At 33.4% G+C, this 16,671-nt stretch overlaps 3 protein-coding genes and 1 long non-coding RNA gene across 5 annotated transcripts; 3 read left to right on the top strand and 1 right to left on the bottom strand.

The window, feature by feature from the left end:
• Positions 1-3: 3 nt before the first annotated feature.
• On the top strand, positions 4-476 carry LOC150035278 (uncharacterized). Its single transcript, XR_016530765.1, has 2 exons — positions 4-141; positions 230-476. It is a non-coding gene; the product is annotated as an uncharacterized LOC150035278 (long non-coding RNA).
• A 948-nt stretch (positions 477-1,424) lies between these two features.
• On the top strand, positions 1,425-2,483 carry LOC120081701 (uncharacterized). The gene has a single exon (XM_039036792.2). The coding sequence runs from the start codon at positions 1,772-1,774 to the stop codon at positions 2,321-2,323; it is 552 nt and encodes a 183-aa protein (XP_038892720.1). The 5' UTR covers positions 1,425-1,771; the 3' UTR covers positions 2,324-2,483.
• A 5,876-nt stretch (positions 2,484-8,359) lies between these two features.
• LOC120081926 (transcription factor ABORTED MICROSPORES) lies at positions 8,360-11,161 on the top strand. 2 transcript variants are annotated; one of them, XM_039037109.2, is made up of 10 exons: positions 8,360-8,485; positions 8,565-8,637; positions 8,756-8,895; positions 8,963-9,142; positions 9,230-9,311; positions 9,408-9,476; positions 9,566-10,126; positions 10,216-10,440; positions 10,530-10,706; positions 10,890-11,161. In XM_039037109.2, the coding sequence occupies exons 3-10, from the start codon at positions 8,792-8,794 to the stop codon at positions 10,971-10,973; spliced, it is 1,482 nt and encodes a 493-aa protein (XP_038893037.1). In that variant the 5' UTR covers positions 8,360-8,485; positions 8,565-8,637; positions 8,756-8,791; the 3' UTR covers positions 10,974-11,161. The 2 variants fall into 2 exon arrangements, with proteins under 2 accessions (XP_038893037.1, XP_038893038.1); XM_039037110.2 differs by having other exon boundaries at positions 8,397-8,637; positions 8,993-9,142.
• Positions 11,162-11,333: 172 nt separating this feature from the next.
• LOC120081850 (proline-rich receptor-like protein kinase PERK13) lies at positions 11,334-15,299 on the bottom strand. Its single transcript, XM_039037025.2, has 8 exons — positions 13,643-15,299; positions 13,076-13,543; positions 12,899-12,985; positions 12,723-12,793; positions 12,543-12,619; positions 12,303-12,450; positions 11,988-12,149; positions 11,334-11,893 (listed from the first exon to the last, which is right to left on the bottom strand). Exons 1-8 carry the CDS (start codon positions 14,625-14,627, stop codon positions 11,591-11,593), a joined length of 2,301 nt encoding a protein of 766 aa, XP_038892953.1. The 5' UTR covers positions 14,628-15,299; the 3' UTR covers positions 11,334-11,590.
• Between the last annotated feature and the right edge of the window lie 1,372 nt (positions 15,300-16,671).

The following is a 16,671-nucleotide window of genomic DNA, read 5'->3' as shown; positions in this document are numbered from 1 at the left end:
TGTGATGCTCTGAATGATCAATGCTCCTATAACTCAATTTGTATTCATTTATGCGTTATTTACGAGTTTGGCCCTAGGGTTGTTGCGCTATATATAAACCTTCTAACACAAGAGACGCATTACACACGGCTAGCGAACCATGTAAGTCCTGGTATTGTTTTCTTTACTATTTGTATTTTTTTCTCGATTTCTTTGTTTGTCTATTTCATAATAGTTACCTTGTGGACAGGTTTTGTTAGATGTTTGACACCAAGTCTGTTGGGCTTAGGACACAACAGAACTGGCAACATCTGGTGTTTCTATCAGAAAGTTGGTCCTCTACAAGTTGGAAACTTTACAAAGGAAAATAACATATATTGTCTTAATGATCCAAAGACATAAAAGGAAAAGCACGGAGCAGAGCAGCCTTTATAGGTCAAGAAACTCTTCTTGGAGAAAGATAAAGCAACAAAGATTTGAAAAAGAAAAAAGAAAAATTGAGGAGCGTCCCCAGGGCAATTTGGCTTATGCTTTATGATGGCAAATTGGAATTGTTACTCGAATCCCTATGTTGAACCCCATAATCCCATCCCTCTCTTTTGCACTACAGAAAAAATCAGATTTGAAACCACATCCATTTGTCTCTTTTGCTCTTCTCCCCCTCAAATCACCCTTGTTTGAAGGAAAAATTTGTAGTATTCCAATACTACATCCTTGTTCTTTTTTTTTTTTAGGTCGGAGAGAAAATTACAACCTAATTTTTTCATAAAAAACGATAGAGAGAATGCTATCTGAAAAAGAATCTTTTCAAATAAAAAAAATAATCTAGAAGGATGTCAAAGTAGCAAAGGCATGAGCAGCTTTGTTCTCCTCAGAAAGAACATGACAAAAGCGAAGGACAATATCATACTTGATTCTTTCTTCTTTGATATTCGAATCTTTCTTGAGTACTTGTTGAACTCTAATTTTTGTTTTATTAATTAATATTTTAATATTATTGAATCTCACGTCAATTTTAAATGATGCTAATATAGATGATAATAAATAGTAGTACTCATAAGACTATGGTATAAGAAAATTAAATTGCAAATTCCATTAGATAACAATTATATTATTTTTATTTTCTACTCCAAAAATCAAGACGGTGAACACTTCTTTCACTTATAGTTTCTTTGCTTTTATTCCTCGTCAAAATTTAACATTGTCTAAAACCTAATTTTGTTTTTGAAATTCAACTAAGATTCAAATGTGTTATCTTTATAAAGGTAAAAAGCAAAACAAATAAAATCATTATCAAATGAAAATAAGATATCCATATAGATGTTCGGCAAAAAAAGAATAGTGATTGAGAGTGATTGTTGTCTAAAAATTCCTTTAAATAGTTAGTTTTCTTTTAATATGCTAAACTATATCCTTATTTTTATGTCCAACAATATAATCATCAATCAAAATACCACTTCTTCTCTTCATTAAAACTCAAAATTTAAAAGAACTACCTCAAAGAATATGTTTAGCTGTCTGTCTCTTTACCAAAAGAAAGTTCCTCCCTTTTTGACCTCTTTTTTTTCTATCCTCTCTTAAATCCCATTTTTTAGAATCCCATTCATTATACATAACCCTCTTCCCTATGCAACCTTCTTGCTTCTTTCTTCAGTAAATTCCATATCTCTCCCTTCTCTTCCACTCAAAGCACCACCTCCATATTTCATATCAGCTTCTTAATAGCCTGAAATACCAATCCCCCACTTCCTTAATTTCTCCTAAATTCAAATTCTCATTAACCTTAGCCGACATGTCGGAACTTCAACAGCAACAGCAACAGCAACCGCAACAGCAACAGCAGCAGCAGCCGGCTTTTGTTTATCCCAACACCGCCGCGACGGTCGGCAGCCAACCTCCTCCTTCCCATCATTCCAACGGCTCATTTGGGGCAGTTTTTATAGTTCTTGCCGTTATTGTTGTCATATCGGCTCTTGCTTGTTTCCTTGGCCGTCTGTGTAACCGGCGAGTTGAAAACGGCCAGAGGCCGAAGCCGGAGAAAACCCACAGCGGCGCTCGTCCTAGAGGAAAAGAACCCAAATTGCATCCTGATAAAGAAGGAGACATTGAATTTGGATTTGATTTGAGAAACCCAAATGGGAACAAAGGCAAATTCCCATCTTCTGGTGGAAATGGAGGAAGCAAAGGGAAAAGCAATGGGAATGGTAATGGGACTAATGGGCCTAACGGCCATGGAAATAGCTTCAAACCCTTTGAAAATGGCGGTGAAACGAGGAGTGAAATCAAGCATACTGATCATCATGAAGGGGATTTCAATTTCAAAGCTGCAGGGCATCATGTTTGATGGGTACTAATAAAACAACATAGAAAAATGAAAATGCCCAATTTCATCGTATCAAGTTATAACAGTGTGGATTTTTTCTTTTTCCTCTGTTTTTTTCTCTTTTCACTTGATGTTTGTTCTAATCTAATGAGTAATGACAAGCTTCAATTCAATCATCAATCTTTGATGTTATTCAATGGATGCTGTTGAATTCAAGAGTAGGAATCTTAAGTAGTTGAAATCTTTTTGATCGTATATCTTCAAGCTCACGGCAACTTCAATTAACAGATGTTTTTGGGTACTTTTGTGTGTTAAAAGTAATGGAAGAATGAGGCTTCGAATAAAGCCAGAGAATATGATTCCGAATAATGGAGGTGGGAGAACTCGAACTCTTATTAAAGCGGATTCATTAAGGATGTTTGATAAATGAGTATGAGTTGTTGAAGTGGATTGGTATTTATTATCTAAAGAAAAAAGTTATTAAAACCACATTTTATACCCACTCAAAACTAACCCTAAAAACCAGTTATATTTTCATTTCTTTCTCTCTTTTCTCATATTCGTCTTTTAGATTCTTCCCAGATTTTTTTTTTTATCGTCAAAAAAATTATAACTTTTGCATACGTCATTAAATGTAATTTTTGTGTTTGTATTATGACACGTATATTATAAATATCGAAAAGAACATATATTTTGTGAACTTTTTTTAGAAACGGCCACATGTTCAGTCGGTTCATATTATTTTTGTGATCTTATGAAAAAATGTTACTGTACTACATCACATTTTCACCATCATAATCAAATGAAAATTAATTATCCTATGTACAATTTCAATTCCAAATATACTATCCATATTATATAAAAATAACTGTATGATATGTGATATAATAATGTTAAGTTAGCAAGATTCAATATATATACATACAATATACCAATTAGTAATTGGGATAATTACCTTCAATATATATACATATAATATACAATATACCAATTAATTAAACAACAATATGAAATATATTTTGTTGGTATATTTTACAGATTGAAGAGAATTGGAATTATTACAGTTTTTGAAAAGAATATATGAAAAATAATCTATTATGTTTTACAAATTGAGAAAAAAAAATTGAGATTGTCCAGTTTATGTCATAAATGATTTGAGAAAATACGTGTATATTTGAAAATTAATCAACAATAGCAAAACATAAAACTAAAAAATAAAAGAATGAATTAAAAAAACAAACAGAAAAAAATAGAACTAATCTCATTTACAAAAACTTTATCAGATCCCTCAACTCAACTCTGCACAACAAACAAAGACAATAATTATCAACTCAACTCAACTCTGCAAATAAACACAAACAATTTAACTCCCCAGATAATTTAACTCTCCAGATAATAATTACCAACTCAACTCAACTCAACTCTCTACTTTTATCACCTACCAAACACACCCTAAGATTTATTTAAATTTTGGATTACCAGTAATGATTATTATTTTGAGTTTAGCAGATTGAGGAAATTATTTGTCTTATCTCTTAACCATGTCAATGACGGTTTTGTTCACCAACTTCATAAAATTGCACATTCATTCGTATAACTCAATCTTTATCTCTTTTTCTATTTTCACAATTATGGACTACATCTTTTCTTTATCTATACTTTTCATTCTTCCATTTATTTATTTTTTACATTTATCGAAAAACTTCATCTTACAACTCTACTCCCTAAACACATGTTTAAAAGTGATTCTAAAATAGTCAAAATCAATTTTGTCATTTTTAAAATCACTATAAAACATAAATTGTATCATTTAAAACCAACTTCAATGATATGAAAATTGCATTTAAAAGTGTAAAATTAAATATTAAATTTATTTTGAGTGATTAAAGACATGTTACCAAATAATTTTAAGCATGCCAAAATTGATTTTAATAATTTTAAATTTGTTCCAACATATTAACTCTAGACTTATTAAATTCACTTAGTGAGCCAAACAACCCCTAAGAATAGAAATAAAGTCTCACGTTGGTTAGATAATATACCGATGATGAGTTTCATTGTCCTTATTACTATGTTTGGATGGACAAATCTCATTTTTAATAGAGAATATTACATTAATTGATCCCAATTTAGAGATAAACTATATGACCTTATAATTGTATTTTCTTCAAAAAGAGAAAAACAAATGGAAAAGGTTAGCTTTAGTTTGGAAAAAAAGATATTTTTTTCTCCTTAGGTTTCAAAATGCTACATTTTTAACTTTAGAATTGAGTTTGATTTCAATTAAACCCTACATAACAAACCACAAAAAACAATATTAATATTATGGAATCTAGATATCAAAATGTTACAACTTTATCCTTAAAGTTTGAGTTTTGTCTCAATTTGGTTCCTGAGTTACAAGATTTACATTATTAATATACATTATGACTAAAGATTAAAAGTGATTATTTAGTGAAAAATCAAGATTAAAAGTATAAATATTGAAACTAAAAATCAAATTGAGACAAAACTAAAACTTCAAGAATAAAATTATAATGTTTTGAAATATAGAGACTAAACTAAAAATAAATTCAGAATTTAGAAATTAAAGGTGTAACGTTTTGAAATTCAAACAACAAATAGAAACAAGATCTAAATTTGTTATTAAAAGAAAAACTAGGGACAAAAAGGTAATTTTGTTAGGTAGTTTTAAAAATTTTGAAGTATTCCAAAATTTCTTATGAATCTGGGATACGGACAAACCGATGAACTCCAAGAGCCCAAATTCGAATCTGAAAGCCCAAGCCCACTAAAATCAGAGTCGCAGCTCCAGTTCCTCCTTTCGCCTGGCACGTGCAAGGTGCAAAATATGTTGCAAAAATAGGATTTTTTTAAAAAAAAAATAATGTTTTTTAATATATAATGACAAAAATATGGTAAGATGGAAACTTTTTCTAAGAATAGATGTTTGACGAAACTATTGACAAAATTGGGGTAGTGAAATCGTGTACGGGATACACGATTGCCATGTGGCAAACTCATGTATCTGGTGCACAAGTACCGTTTAATCCAGTTAGCACCACGTCAGCTGACTGGTTGAACGGTGAGATGCAAACTCGTGGACCCGATCCACGATTTATTTATTTATTTTTTGTTTTTTTAGTGTGTTGACTAATTATTATTTTTTAATTGGAGATATACGATAATATTAAGACTTTAGGAATGAGTCCACAAATTCCTTCATTATTAAACTTAATTATATATTTAATCTACAATGAAAACATAATTATCTTGCACTCATATTACAAAAAATTTCATGATATTAAAGAATATTTACAATTAGTTCTTTAATTTACAATTTGAAAATGAAAGTTTACATGAAATTCAAAAATGACCCCCCTGGTCCTTACCTCTCATGGGTTTGTCTTTGTGTCCACCCTGTTGTCGCTGTCGTCTACTACGAATACGTCTTCGATCGGTGTCAGCAACATTGAGTCGTCTTATTTGTTGAATAATATCTTCTACGTTGACCAATGTTTGCTGACACATTAAACCCAAGTCTGGTAAGTTGTTATGCACTTAATTGTTGTACATCGCCGATAAAATTATTCTGTACAATAAAAAAAATAAATATTAAACAATATTCATATCATATATATGGAAAATATCTGAATTTAAATCTATTACCATGCAGTAATAGTAAGCGTTGTCAGGTGTGATAAATCGCCCCGTGATTGAATTGTATCAGGAAAAGTAGTCGTCTGATTAAATTGGAGGGAGAAGACGAAATAAATAGTGGACGGAGAAGTGCTCGGATGAGGAAGAAGAAGAGGCACGACGCGGTTTAATGGAGGAGGAAGTCGTGTACCGGGTACAGGATTACCTCAATCAACGCTGCATGACTGCCATGGCAGACTGCGCGTGCCAGATCAACAGGAACTCGTGTACCTGGTACACGATTTAAGGCTAATCGTGTACTGTGTACACGATTAAGGTGTAATTGTGTACCGGGTACACGATTTAAAAACCTATTTTTGACAATACTTTCACTTCTGCCTTATTTTTGTCATTATATATTTTAAAATATTATTTTAAAGAAAAATCCAAAAATATCGACATTTAAAATATTGACATTTTTTTACTCCTATAATTAATTTAATCGATTAATTTTAGGTTAAAAAACACTTTTGGAATTTAGTCCCTAAATTTTGGTTTGTAACAATTTAGTCTCTAAACTTTAGTATATAACAATTTAGTCCTATTTTTAAATTTATAACGATTTAGTCTCTTACGTAAAAGAATTTATCAAAATTAAATGTCAATTTTTATTATTTTACTTATACTTTGTATTTTATAAAAAATATCATGTCTCTAATTAGTTTATCGATTTATTTAGCAAGAAATCTCATTAAATCTTATCACTAATTTTTACATTAAGAACTAAATTGTTACATAATAAAGTTTAGAGACTAAATTGTTACAAAATTTAAAGTTTAGAAACTAAATCGTTACAAACCAAATTTCAAGGATTAAATTGTTATAGGAAGTAAAAATAATTTTTAACCTTAATTTTAATGTTACGGCTGAATAAAAAATTTTACAAAATTCTCATAGACTTTAAACTGTTTTATATCACTCATCTCATTACATTTTTCGGTAAATTGAAAATAGAAATGTGATATGGTGGTGAGTTGTAAGAATAGAAGTATATAACAAGCAATGAGTTTTAATCATGCTCATGAACTTTGGGTAGATTTTAAGTATGTTTCTGCCTTTTCAAGAGTTCTATTTTGACTCTTAACTCTCGGAACTCATTTTAAAGTAACCATTTCATTATTATTATTATTATCGTGGTTAAAACAAAGATAGAAATGCGTACTAGAGGTTGGCTCGAAAAGAAAAAAAACCAACGTTTAAAAATTGAGTCATAATTAAAACTTGCTTAAACTAAAGAAGATTTTTTATAATTTAACCAAGTTTCATTAGTCGGAGAAGACAACTTCTAGGAATACTAAGACTTCTAATTGTGCTATACAACATTTTGTATTCAATTTGAGTAGCATTTGAATTTTTATTTGGCATTTTTTAGTTTAACAAATATAAAGTTGGGATTGCTTCAAATAATAATAAGAATAAGAAGAAAAAGAAGATATATATGTATGTATGTGTCTATATATATATATAAAGTTGGGTCAAAGTGGATCCAGTAACGAATTTTAAATTTTACAAAAGGTAATAAATCTTTTATTCAACCAATTTCACAATAAGTTTAGGAGCATTTCCACCTCCAAATTTTTTCATATGTTATTCAGTTTTTATTATTCGTTTAAAAAATCAAGTAAAAATTTGAAAACTAAAGAAAAAATAGCTTTTAAAAACTTGTTTCTGTTTTTGAAATTTGGCTAAGAATTCAATCATTATACTTAAAAAAAATGCAAGTCTCTATAAGAAATTGAGAAGAAATAGACTTAATTTTCAAAAACAAAAAACGAAAAACGAAATGATTATCAAACGAGACCTTAATATTTTGTTTTTAGTTTTTAAAAATTAAGCCTTTAAATACTATTTCCAACTTAAATTTCTTGCTTTGTTATATACCTTTTACTAATATTTTCAAAAACTAAACTAAGTATTCAATTCCTTTACTTAAAGAAAGATGAAAATAATGGTATGAAATTAAGAACAAATAGATTTAATTTTATTTTCAATAATCAAATACTTACCAAACAAGGCTTAGGTATTTATTTAAAATCTACCATTGAGATTTCAAGTATTATTATGGGCCCGTTTTGGATTAAATCGAAAATTTTTTTTGTAAAAAATTCATTTTTATTTAAACACTTTTGATAAAAATGGATTAAAATATACTTGAAAAATTATTTTGAGTAGTTATCCAACACTCCAATTTTTTTTAAAATGACTTATTTTTTTAAATAAAACCCTTTGACAATGTATTATTTTTTATATCAATTACGTTCGTAAGAATTATATAACTAACGAAGGGACAGGAAAGAAAGGTGTAAAAAAGAAAAGGGTAGTGGTTAATAATTGTCCTTTTCTTCTACAAATACATATCATTGAGCTTCTCAGCGGTTGTAAGTGCAGAACACAGAGCCGTACTCTTTCGAAATCAACATTACTAAGAACAAGAAGAACAAGGACATGGCCAGAATTTTAATTTATTTTAATTTTTTCCACACAGTACGGTCCAATCCAATCCATTCTATCCCAATCAACTCTCTCATTTTCCATTTTCTAATATTATTCTCTTTCACACCAGTTACGGTTATGGGTAGCTTTCATTTCAACGATTTGATTCCATCGTTTTCTGTTTCTCTTCTCACTTCTCATTGGTCAGTCAAAACTCTCTCTCTCTCTTTCTTCTTGAAGCAACATCAGATTTCTGTTTTTGAAAACCGATTCTGATTTTCCCTTTTCTGAACCTAATGTTAGTTATCCTTTTTCTTATAGAGTCAGTTGTGGAGAAGAAATCGAAAGCCAGAGACAATGAGAAGCTTTCAGGGAGCTCTGGAATGTCTTAGAGCTTTAGTGGAGACCAAACTTTGGGATTATTGCATTGTTTGGAAATCAAGGGATGATTCTTCTTCCAGGTATATATTTTGATTTCGTTGAAAATGGTGTATTTGATCTTTAATGGATGACTGTTGTTGTTTTTAGGTTCATTGATTGGGTTGGTTGCTGCTGTAGCGGTGGAGTTTCCGATGCCAGCGGGAAAAAGGAAGCCGGAGAGACGATTCCGGCTATGTTTTGTAAGGATACTCGGTTTCGACATTTTAGAAGGACAAATGCATGCCAAGCACTTGCGCAGTTCCCTTCTTCAATAGCATTAAACTCTGGGTATAAGCTACTTAGAACTTAGAACTGTTTACCAATAATGGTGAAACTGCTGACAATATTACTTTCTATTCGGATTTTTTTTCGCAGGGTCCATGGGGATGTTTTGATTTCGAATCAACCCATGTGGCTTACAAGTGGTGAAGTTTCTTCGATTTCAAGCTTTTCACATGTGGGTTTCTCTTCTTTTTCATTTTTCTTAATTTGGTTGCAGCTTATGGCTGGTTGATTTCGATTAAGTTCTGTGCAATGCCATCTTATTTGGCAGGAGTTGACTGGAACTCGAGTTCTAATTCCAGTTTCTGGTGGAATTGTGGAGCTTTTTGCTACAAAACATGTAAGTACTGAGAACTAAGAGTAAGAATACAGATGAAATTTGTGCTATGAAAAATCTTCTCTTCATATTTTGGGTGTAATTTCTATCAGATGGCAAGAGAGGGAGAGGTTATAGACTTTGTAATGGCTCACTGTAATGTCTCTGTGGAGCAAGAATTTGATAAAGAGAGTGAACCGAATGCTGGCCTCAATGAGAAAAGACTTCATTCATCTACCAAATTCTATCCAGTAGACTGGCCTGATCCTCAGCCCTTGCTTGGTTTCAAATCCAAATTAGAAATTCTTCCTTCAATATCCCAGTCCAGCTGCTTTCCTAGCTGTGGTGAAGGATCTTCCAGTGGCTCAAAGCCTTCCAATGAGCATCAAAACTTTGATTCCTATTCGAGTTTCATTTCACGTGGGCTCTTCAACCAACCAATTCAGAGGTCTTTTGAATCCAAAAGCCAAATGCATCAAGAAGATTTGCTGGAGCAACAAAGGGATGTGGCTTCAAAATATTCAAAGAGCTTGGAGAAAGATGAAGCCAAAACTGGAGGGAAACAAGGGAAGGAAGTTTTCAAATCCAAGAATCTCATGACAGAGAGGAGGAGAAGAAACAAGATTCGGGATCGTCTCTACGCTCTACGTGCTTTAGTTCCTAATATCTCCAAGGTTCAAACTAACTATCAAATACCATATGGTGAATTTGTTTAGATATATTTATTAATCTTCTTTACTGTTTGATATGATGGAACCCTTAGATGGATAGAGCATCAATCATTGTGGATGCTATCAACTACATAAGAGAGTTGGAAGAGAATGTCAAAAGCCTCCAGAATGAACTCATTCAATTGGAGCACAAGGACCAAAAGAACATACACTTGAAGATTTCTCCATTAGAGAATAAAAATGATGACACTAATTGTTGGCCTTTGGTTCAGGATGATCAACCAATGTTTATCTTTGGTGAGGAGAAGCCTATGGAGGTAGAAGTTCTTTACAGCTTCTTCCCAAATAACCCTTCCAATTAAACATTAAAGGGAAAGAGTGTTCATTTTTGTTAAAATGTTGTTAGGTGGAAGTGGAAGTGATGCAAATTAATGAAAGAGATTTCTTAATCAAGCTATTCTGCAAGAGAAAACAAGGCGGCGTAGTGAGCTCGATAGAGGCAATGGATTCATTGGGATTGCAGGTTGTTGATGTCAATATTACAACCTTTGGGGGTATGGTCCTGAACATTTTCCACGTTGAGGTAACATTCATTCGTGTTCAGATACCTATGTACTTCTAAGTATGGAATATTCAAAGTTTCCAAAACGTGTTTGGTGCAGCAATAAGTTATCTGATAACTCAGAACATTGTTATGATCTGAAACTTCAGATTACTAGTCTAAAAGTTCTTTTTTTACTGATTGGTTTTTCTGCTGCATATATAGGCGAATGAAAACGACATTCAGCCAAAGAGATTGAGAGACTCACTGATCAAGCTAACAAGCAGAGAAATCAGACAATTAAAATAGGCTGAACAAAGGGAGAGTGTTTATAACCCGACTCGATGTCAAAATCTTAGAAAGGGCAAGGGATTATCCAAAAGTTGAGCTGTTTGATCACCTGCACCAGTTACATAAATCTACTTGAGTTAGGAAACTTGTTATTTCATCAAAATGAGTCAATCAAAATGATTGGTTTTTTTTTTCTTCTTTTTTCTGTGTCTTTCTGCTCCTTTCTTCTCTTCTGGTTATTATTCCAACAGAAAATGCTAATTTATTTTTAATGGGGGGAAGTATAATAACAAAATCTATGAATGCATAACATAATTGGTAGACACAAGGAAAATATAAAAATAGCATACAGTGGTCAAAAATTCAAAATGCAATATATATAACAACCACAACATCACCAGAAATAGAATATCGCTCATCAACCTCTTTTGAATCAATGACATAGCCACAAATGGTGTTTACTAGTTGGAGCTCAAATGTAAGGTTCCAAATCACACTATTTCACACCTCCTTAGTCTAGAAGGATGAATAAGTTTATGATAAAAAAAAAAAAGAGAACAACTAAGTCAAAAATGGGAGAAAAAGAAAAATGAAAGAAGCTTTACACATTATTTACGTCTTGTTTGCACATCATATTAGAATTGTCGACCGCTATGGTGACTATGTGGTGCCCCAGCTCGTCCTTTAAAAGCTTGAGTTTCTGATTCACCACTTGAGTTATTTCCGAATCTCCATGATTCACGACTTGCAGTCATTTCTCTGGAATTGTATTCACTACTGTACATATCATATTCGAAGCTGTCTGAACCGAGTGCCATTCTTCTGAATTTAGAAATGTCTTGATTGTATTGTCCAGAATCGTAGATGGTGCTCTGGCCATATTTGACACCATTGGAGAGGTCAGACATGTCACTTTCAATGTCTAATGCTCTCACCACCTGTTCACCAAAGTATTATTAGAAGAGAACTGCAACTTATGAATGAGCTTGTTGAGAAGAGATGAAATCGAGTTTTGAATCCAATTAAGTTAACCTGAACCATGCGAGGCCTTTTGGGAGCCGAATGACGAACGCAAGCAGCTGCTGCTTCAATCATTCTGAACATTTCACTTTCCACATACTGTTTTCCAAGTCGTGGATCTACCAATCCGTCAAACTCCCCAGTTTCAAGGGCATGAAGGAGGTGTGGACGAGCCTGCAACATTCATAAGATAGAACATTGCTGAATTTGTTCAAGTGCATCTCAAAGAAGATGAAGAAAGATCTTCAACTTCAACATCTAAAATTTAGCATATAAATATAACAGAAAATGGAGAAGTTTGAAATGTTCGTTCATTTATTTGCATACCCATTCAACCAAACTCTCATCCCCTAGGGGCTGAGTGGGATCAACAGGCTTACGACCAGTAATAAGCTCAAGAAGCACAACCCCAAACGAAAATACATCTGATCTGTCTGTCAATTTCCCACTTGATGCATACTCAGGTGCCATGTATCTGCAAGCCATTGAAACACAAACGATGTATTATAAGGAAAGACGATGGCTCAAAAAATTGTTCTCCGATTAGTAGATGTCGAGTTAACCCACCCAAATGTCCCCATGACACGAGTGGAAACATGGGTGTGTGTATCGTTTGTCAGTTTCGCAAGTCCAAAATCTGCAACCTGTGTTTGAAGTTGTCCATTGAAATCGGAATCAGAGACTTGTGGAACAAGAAAATAGCATGTACGGATTCAAAATTATAAGAAAAAATGGGTCTGGACGTACCTGCGCCTCAAAAGCATCATCCAGCAAAATGTTGGCTGACTTGATGTCTCGGTGGATAATTCTGGGATGGCCTATAGAAGCAAAAGGAGATGGGGAGTTAGCAAAGTATGTCGTCTCAGTAACATCAAAACAGCTCAATTCAGTAAAACTTTTTGAATTTAGAGATATGTACTCACAATCTTCATGAAGATATGCCAAACCCTTTGCAGCTCCTAAAGCGATTTTGAGTCTTTTGGACCAATCCAATACGGGCACTCCATTACCTGCCAGGAGAAGTCAAATATTTCCAACATCAAACACCACCTCAAAATCTATTTTAAAGTGATGGTGGATCTCAAGGATAGGTTCCATACTGCTATGGAGATGATGCTCAAGAGTCTTATTAGGAACAAACTCATAGATGAGCAATCTATGATGCTCAGAGACGCAATAGCCCACTAAAGACACCAAATGTCGATGATGAACACGACTGATAATCTCAACTTCCGCCTTGAATTCCCTCTCCCCCTGTCCACTTCCTGCCTTGAGTTGCTTCACAGCCACTGATTTTCCTTCTGGAAGCCAACCCTGGTAAACACATCCAAACCCACCTTCCCCAAGAATGTTTTGACGCGAAAATCCAGACGTAATCTCCATCAATTCTTCATAGCTAAAGAAGAACTTGGCACTGTTTATAACACCTGACTCCATTCCACTGCCACTGTATCCTGTTCCTTTTTGACTCCCAAAGCTATTTCCAACAGGGGTATGTGGGACTTGAGTGTAGAAGCCTTCAGTAGAACCAGAGTTGCCCCCATGTTGAGCTGGATAGTAATTTCCATCTAACATACAATAAAATTAACATAATTCAGATCAAAACCATAATTTCTAAATTGAAGAACAGCAAACTACTTTCGAATACTTCCAAATTTCTTTAATACCTGATTTCACACAAAAATTATTAGGAGGCATGTAGGGGCCAGTATACATCTCTCGTCTTTTCTTCTTCCTTGTGAACACAAAAACCACAGCAAACAAAACGATTACGAAAACTCCAGCAACCGCAGCGCCTACTGCAACATCGGTGTGCCTACTTGAGCCAGACGATGGTGCATTGGACTGCCCTAGTGGTGATTTCACTGGCGTTGAGTCGGTGGAATGAGGTGAATTGTTCGGAGTGCGAGTGGAGGTGGCTGTGGGAGGTGAAAGAATATTAGATTCTGATGTGGGAGTAGGTATTCCTTGAGGTGGACTCGGAGTTCGTTTCCCCGTCGCCGGTTTTGCACCTGGTGAAGGAATCGCGACTGGATTTTCTGTTGGAGGAAGAGGATCCGTTTGTTCAGATGGTGGAGGCTCCTCGGCTGTACTAGGAGCCTGAACGGCGCTTTGATTCACCGGAATAGAGGGTTCATCCTCAGATATTGGAGAAGGTGGACTTCCTGGAGGTGCCGGAGATGCTTTTGTGGTCGGAGCAGGGGAAGGTGGAGGATCAGAGACGCCAACCTCAGACGGCAGTTGTGGAGGCGGTGGTGAAGGCGGTGGTGGACGAGGCGACGGCGGAGGAGACGGCGGTGGCGAAGCAGAATCTTCAGGCGGTGGCGATGGATTCTCGTCGGATGCATTTGAATCGGAGCCGCCAGTAGGAGCCGGCGGTGTAGTTCCAGGATTTGGAGGAGCTGGAGGTGAGGAAGATGGCGAAACTATGTTTTCGATAGGTGGAGCTTTAATTATGGATGCAAAAGACGACGGCAGAGGAACATCAGCTTGATGCAATAACATCGTTGAAAAATCATCTGGCTGCGATGACGGTGGAGTATAAGGAGAAGGAGGAGGAGGAGAAGAATCCGAACCTTCAGGCGGCAAACTTGAATCTGAATTTGAAACAGAATCCGATGAAGGAGAAGAAGTATCGTTTGAAGAAGACATTATTCTTCTTCTCTCGCAATCCTCCTCCTCTTCCTCTCACAATACTCTGCAATTTACCACGTTTCTATTACACAAATCTCTCAAATCCAAATTTCAACACCACTAAACCAGATTCTTCATCCCCACGGCAACTCTTTTCCCTATCTCATTACTTATAAATCCCTACTCCTATTCTCAACATCATTGCGGTCAATTCAAAAGAAAACAACAACAACAAACAAGAATGTCGTTTCGAGATTACAGCAATGGCAGAAACAAAAATCATACGATGATTCAAAAGAAACAAGGAAGAGATCGGGAGAGGGAAGGAGCAGAAAGTGAGGAAGATTACTTTTGTCAAAATCTTGGGAGAAACGATCAGAAGATGAAAGACGCCATGTGAACCATCAATTGAGCTCCAAAATTTCTGCGAATCATAATTTTCGGGGGTTTTAGGGTTATAACAGAAAGAAAATTAGAAGAGTAGGAAGAATCAGAGGAAGGATAATTATGGAGGACGGTTAAAATCGGACGGTGTTTTGTGTTTGAGTGAGTTATCAAAGATGAAGAGTGAGAAATGGCGCAGTGCTCTAATTCCTTGCAATTCGGGTTACCGCCAAATTCAAAACAGGCTTCGCCACTTCTCCTTGGCAAAATGACAGCGGCTTCCACCGTCGGACCCCACTGGACCCACCCCCATTTAGTATCAGATATTTTCCTCTTTTTAATGTTTATATCAGAATTTTATTTGAGATTTTTTTTTTCAAATAAATAAAATGAGATGACTTGTTTATAAATATAGCAAAATATCAAAATATTATTGTCTATTCACAATAGACTGAAATAGATTTCTATCATTAAAAGAGTCTAAAATGAATTTTATGTCTGTTGATAGAAGTCTATTACTCGATAATAAGAGTCTGTCGCAATCTATTATTGATTGAAAATATTTTCAATTATTTTCCATTTAAAACAATTAATCTTGTCTTTTCTTTTCTAGATTAAATTAAAAAGAAAAGTAATTATAGGTATTAAATTTATAGTTTGATATTTTGTTTAACTATGGTGTCAAAATGAAACTTTGTCTAAATATTCAATATTTGTATTTTCAAATGTTAATTTTAATGATGGTAATTTCCATAAATTCTATAATTGATCCTTATAATTCGTTTATGGTTTATTTTTTCCAAAAATAATTGTTCTTTATTTGTATTTTTTTATAACTTGTGAAAATATATTTATATAGTATCATTTCTTACATAAAAATTATTATTATTAATATTATTTAACTAATTTTTTGAAAAATTTTGAAGGACTAAATTTAAGATTTAATAAAAGAATAATTATGAATTCAAATTTTTAATTCAATCCCATAGTTTAGGGACATAAATTATGCTTTCTCTATTGAATTTGGATTCTCATCAATTAATAACTAAATTGTGTGAACTTAAATTAAATTGATGCTTTTTTCCAAACTCCATAATTATGAATTCACTTATATTTTTCTTTTGGGACCTGCACTCTCATATGCCTTTTTTTTTCTGTAACATTTAGGTTTAGGCCTGTTCGTAAACTTTGGGTCTTGCCTCAAATAACTTGCAACAATTATTATTTAATTGCTAACCATTTTGTCTTTTGTTTTTATTTTTGAAAATTAAGTCTATATCATGTACATTTCTTACCATGTTTTTCATATTTCTTAAGTACAATGATTAAATTCTCAGCAAATTCAAAAAATAAAAACAACTTTTTGAAAGCTATTTTTTTAATTATCAAAATTTGGCTTGATTTTTTAAACCATTGATGATTAGTAGATAACAAAGGAAGAAATTTGAATTTGGAAGTAGTGTCCATAGGCTTAATTTTCAAAAATAAAAATAAAAAATAAAATGTTACCAAACGGGGCCTAAATATAAAATTTATTAAAAGTAAAAAATTTAAATCAAACAAACTCCAAAGTACCAAGACTAAAATAATATTTTAACCTATTTATCAAATAGTTGATGAAACATTATTTCATACTTCTAGGATAATTTAGGTTGAAGATTTCATAATGAGGTTAACG

Source organism: Benincasa hispida, chromosome 7, assembly GCF_027475165.1.
Source record: "Benincasa hispida cultivar pf3 chromosome 7, pf3_genome.v1.1, whole genome shotgun sequence".
NCBI lineage: Eukaryota > Viridiplantae > Streptophyta > Magnoliopsida > Cucurbitales > Cucurbitaceae > Benincasa > Benincasa hispida.
Note: the sequence above shows the minus strand (reverse complement) of the source record. Positions and strands in the feature narration are given on the sequence as shown.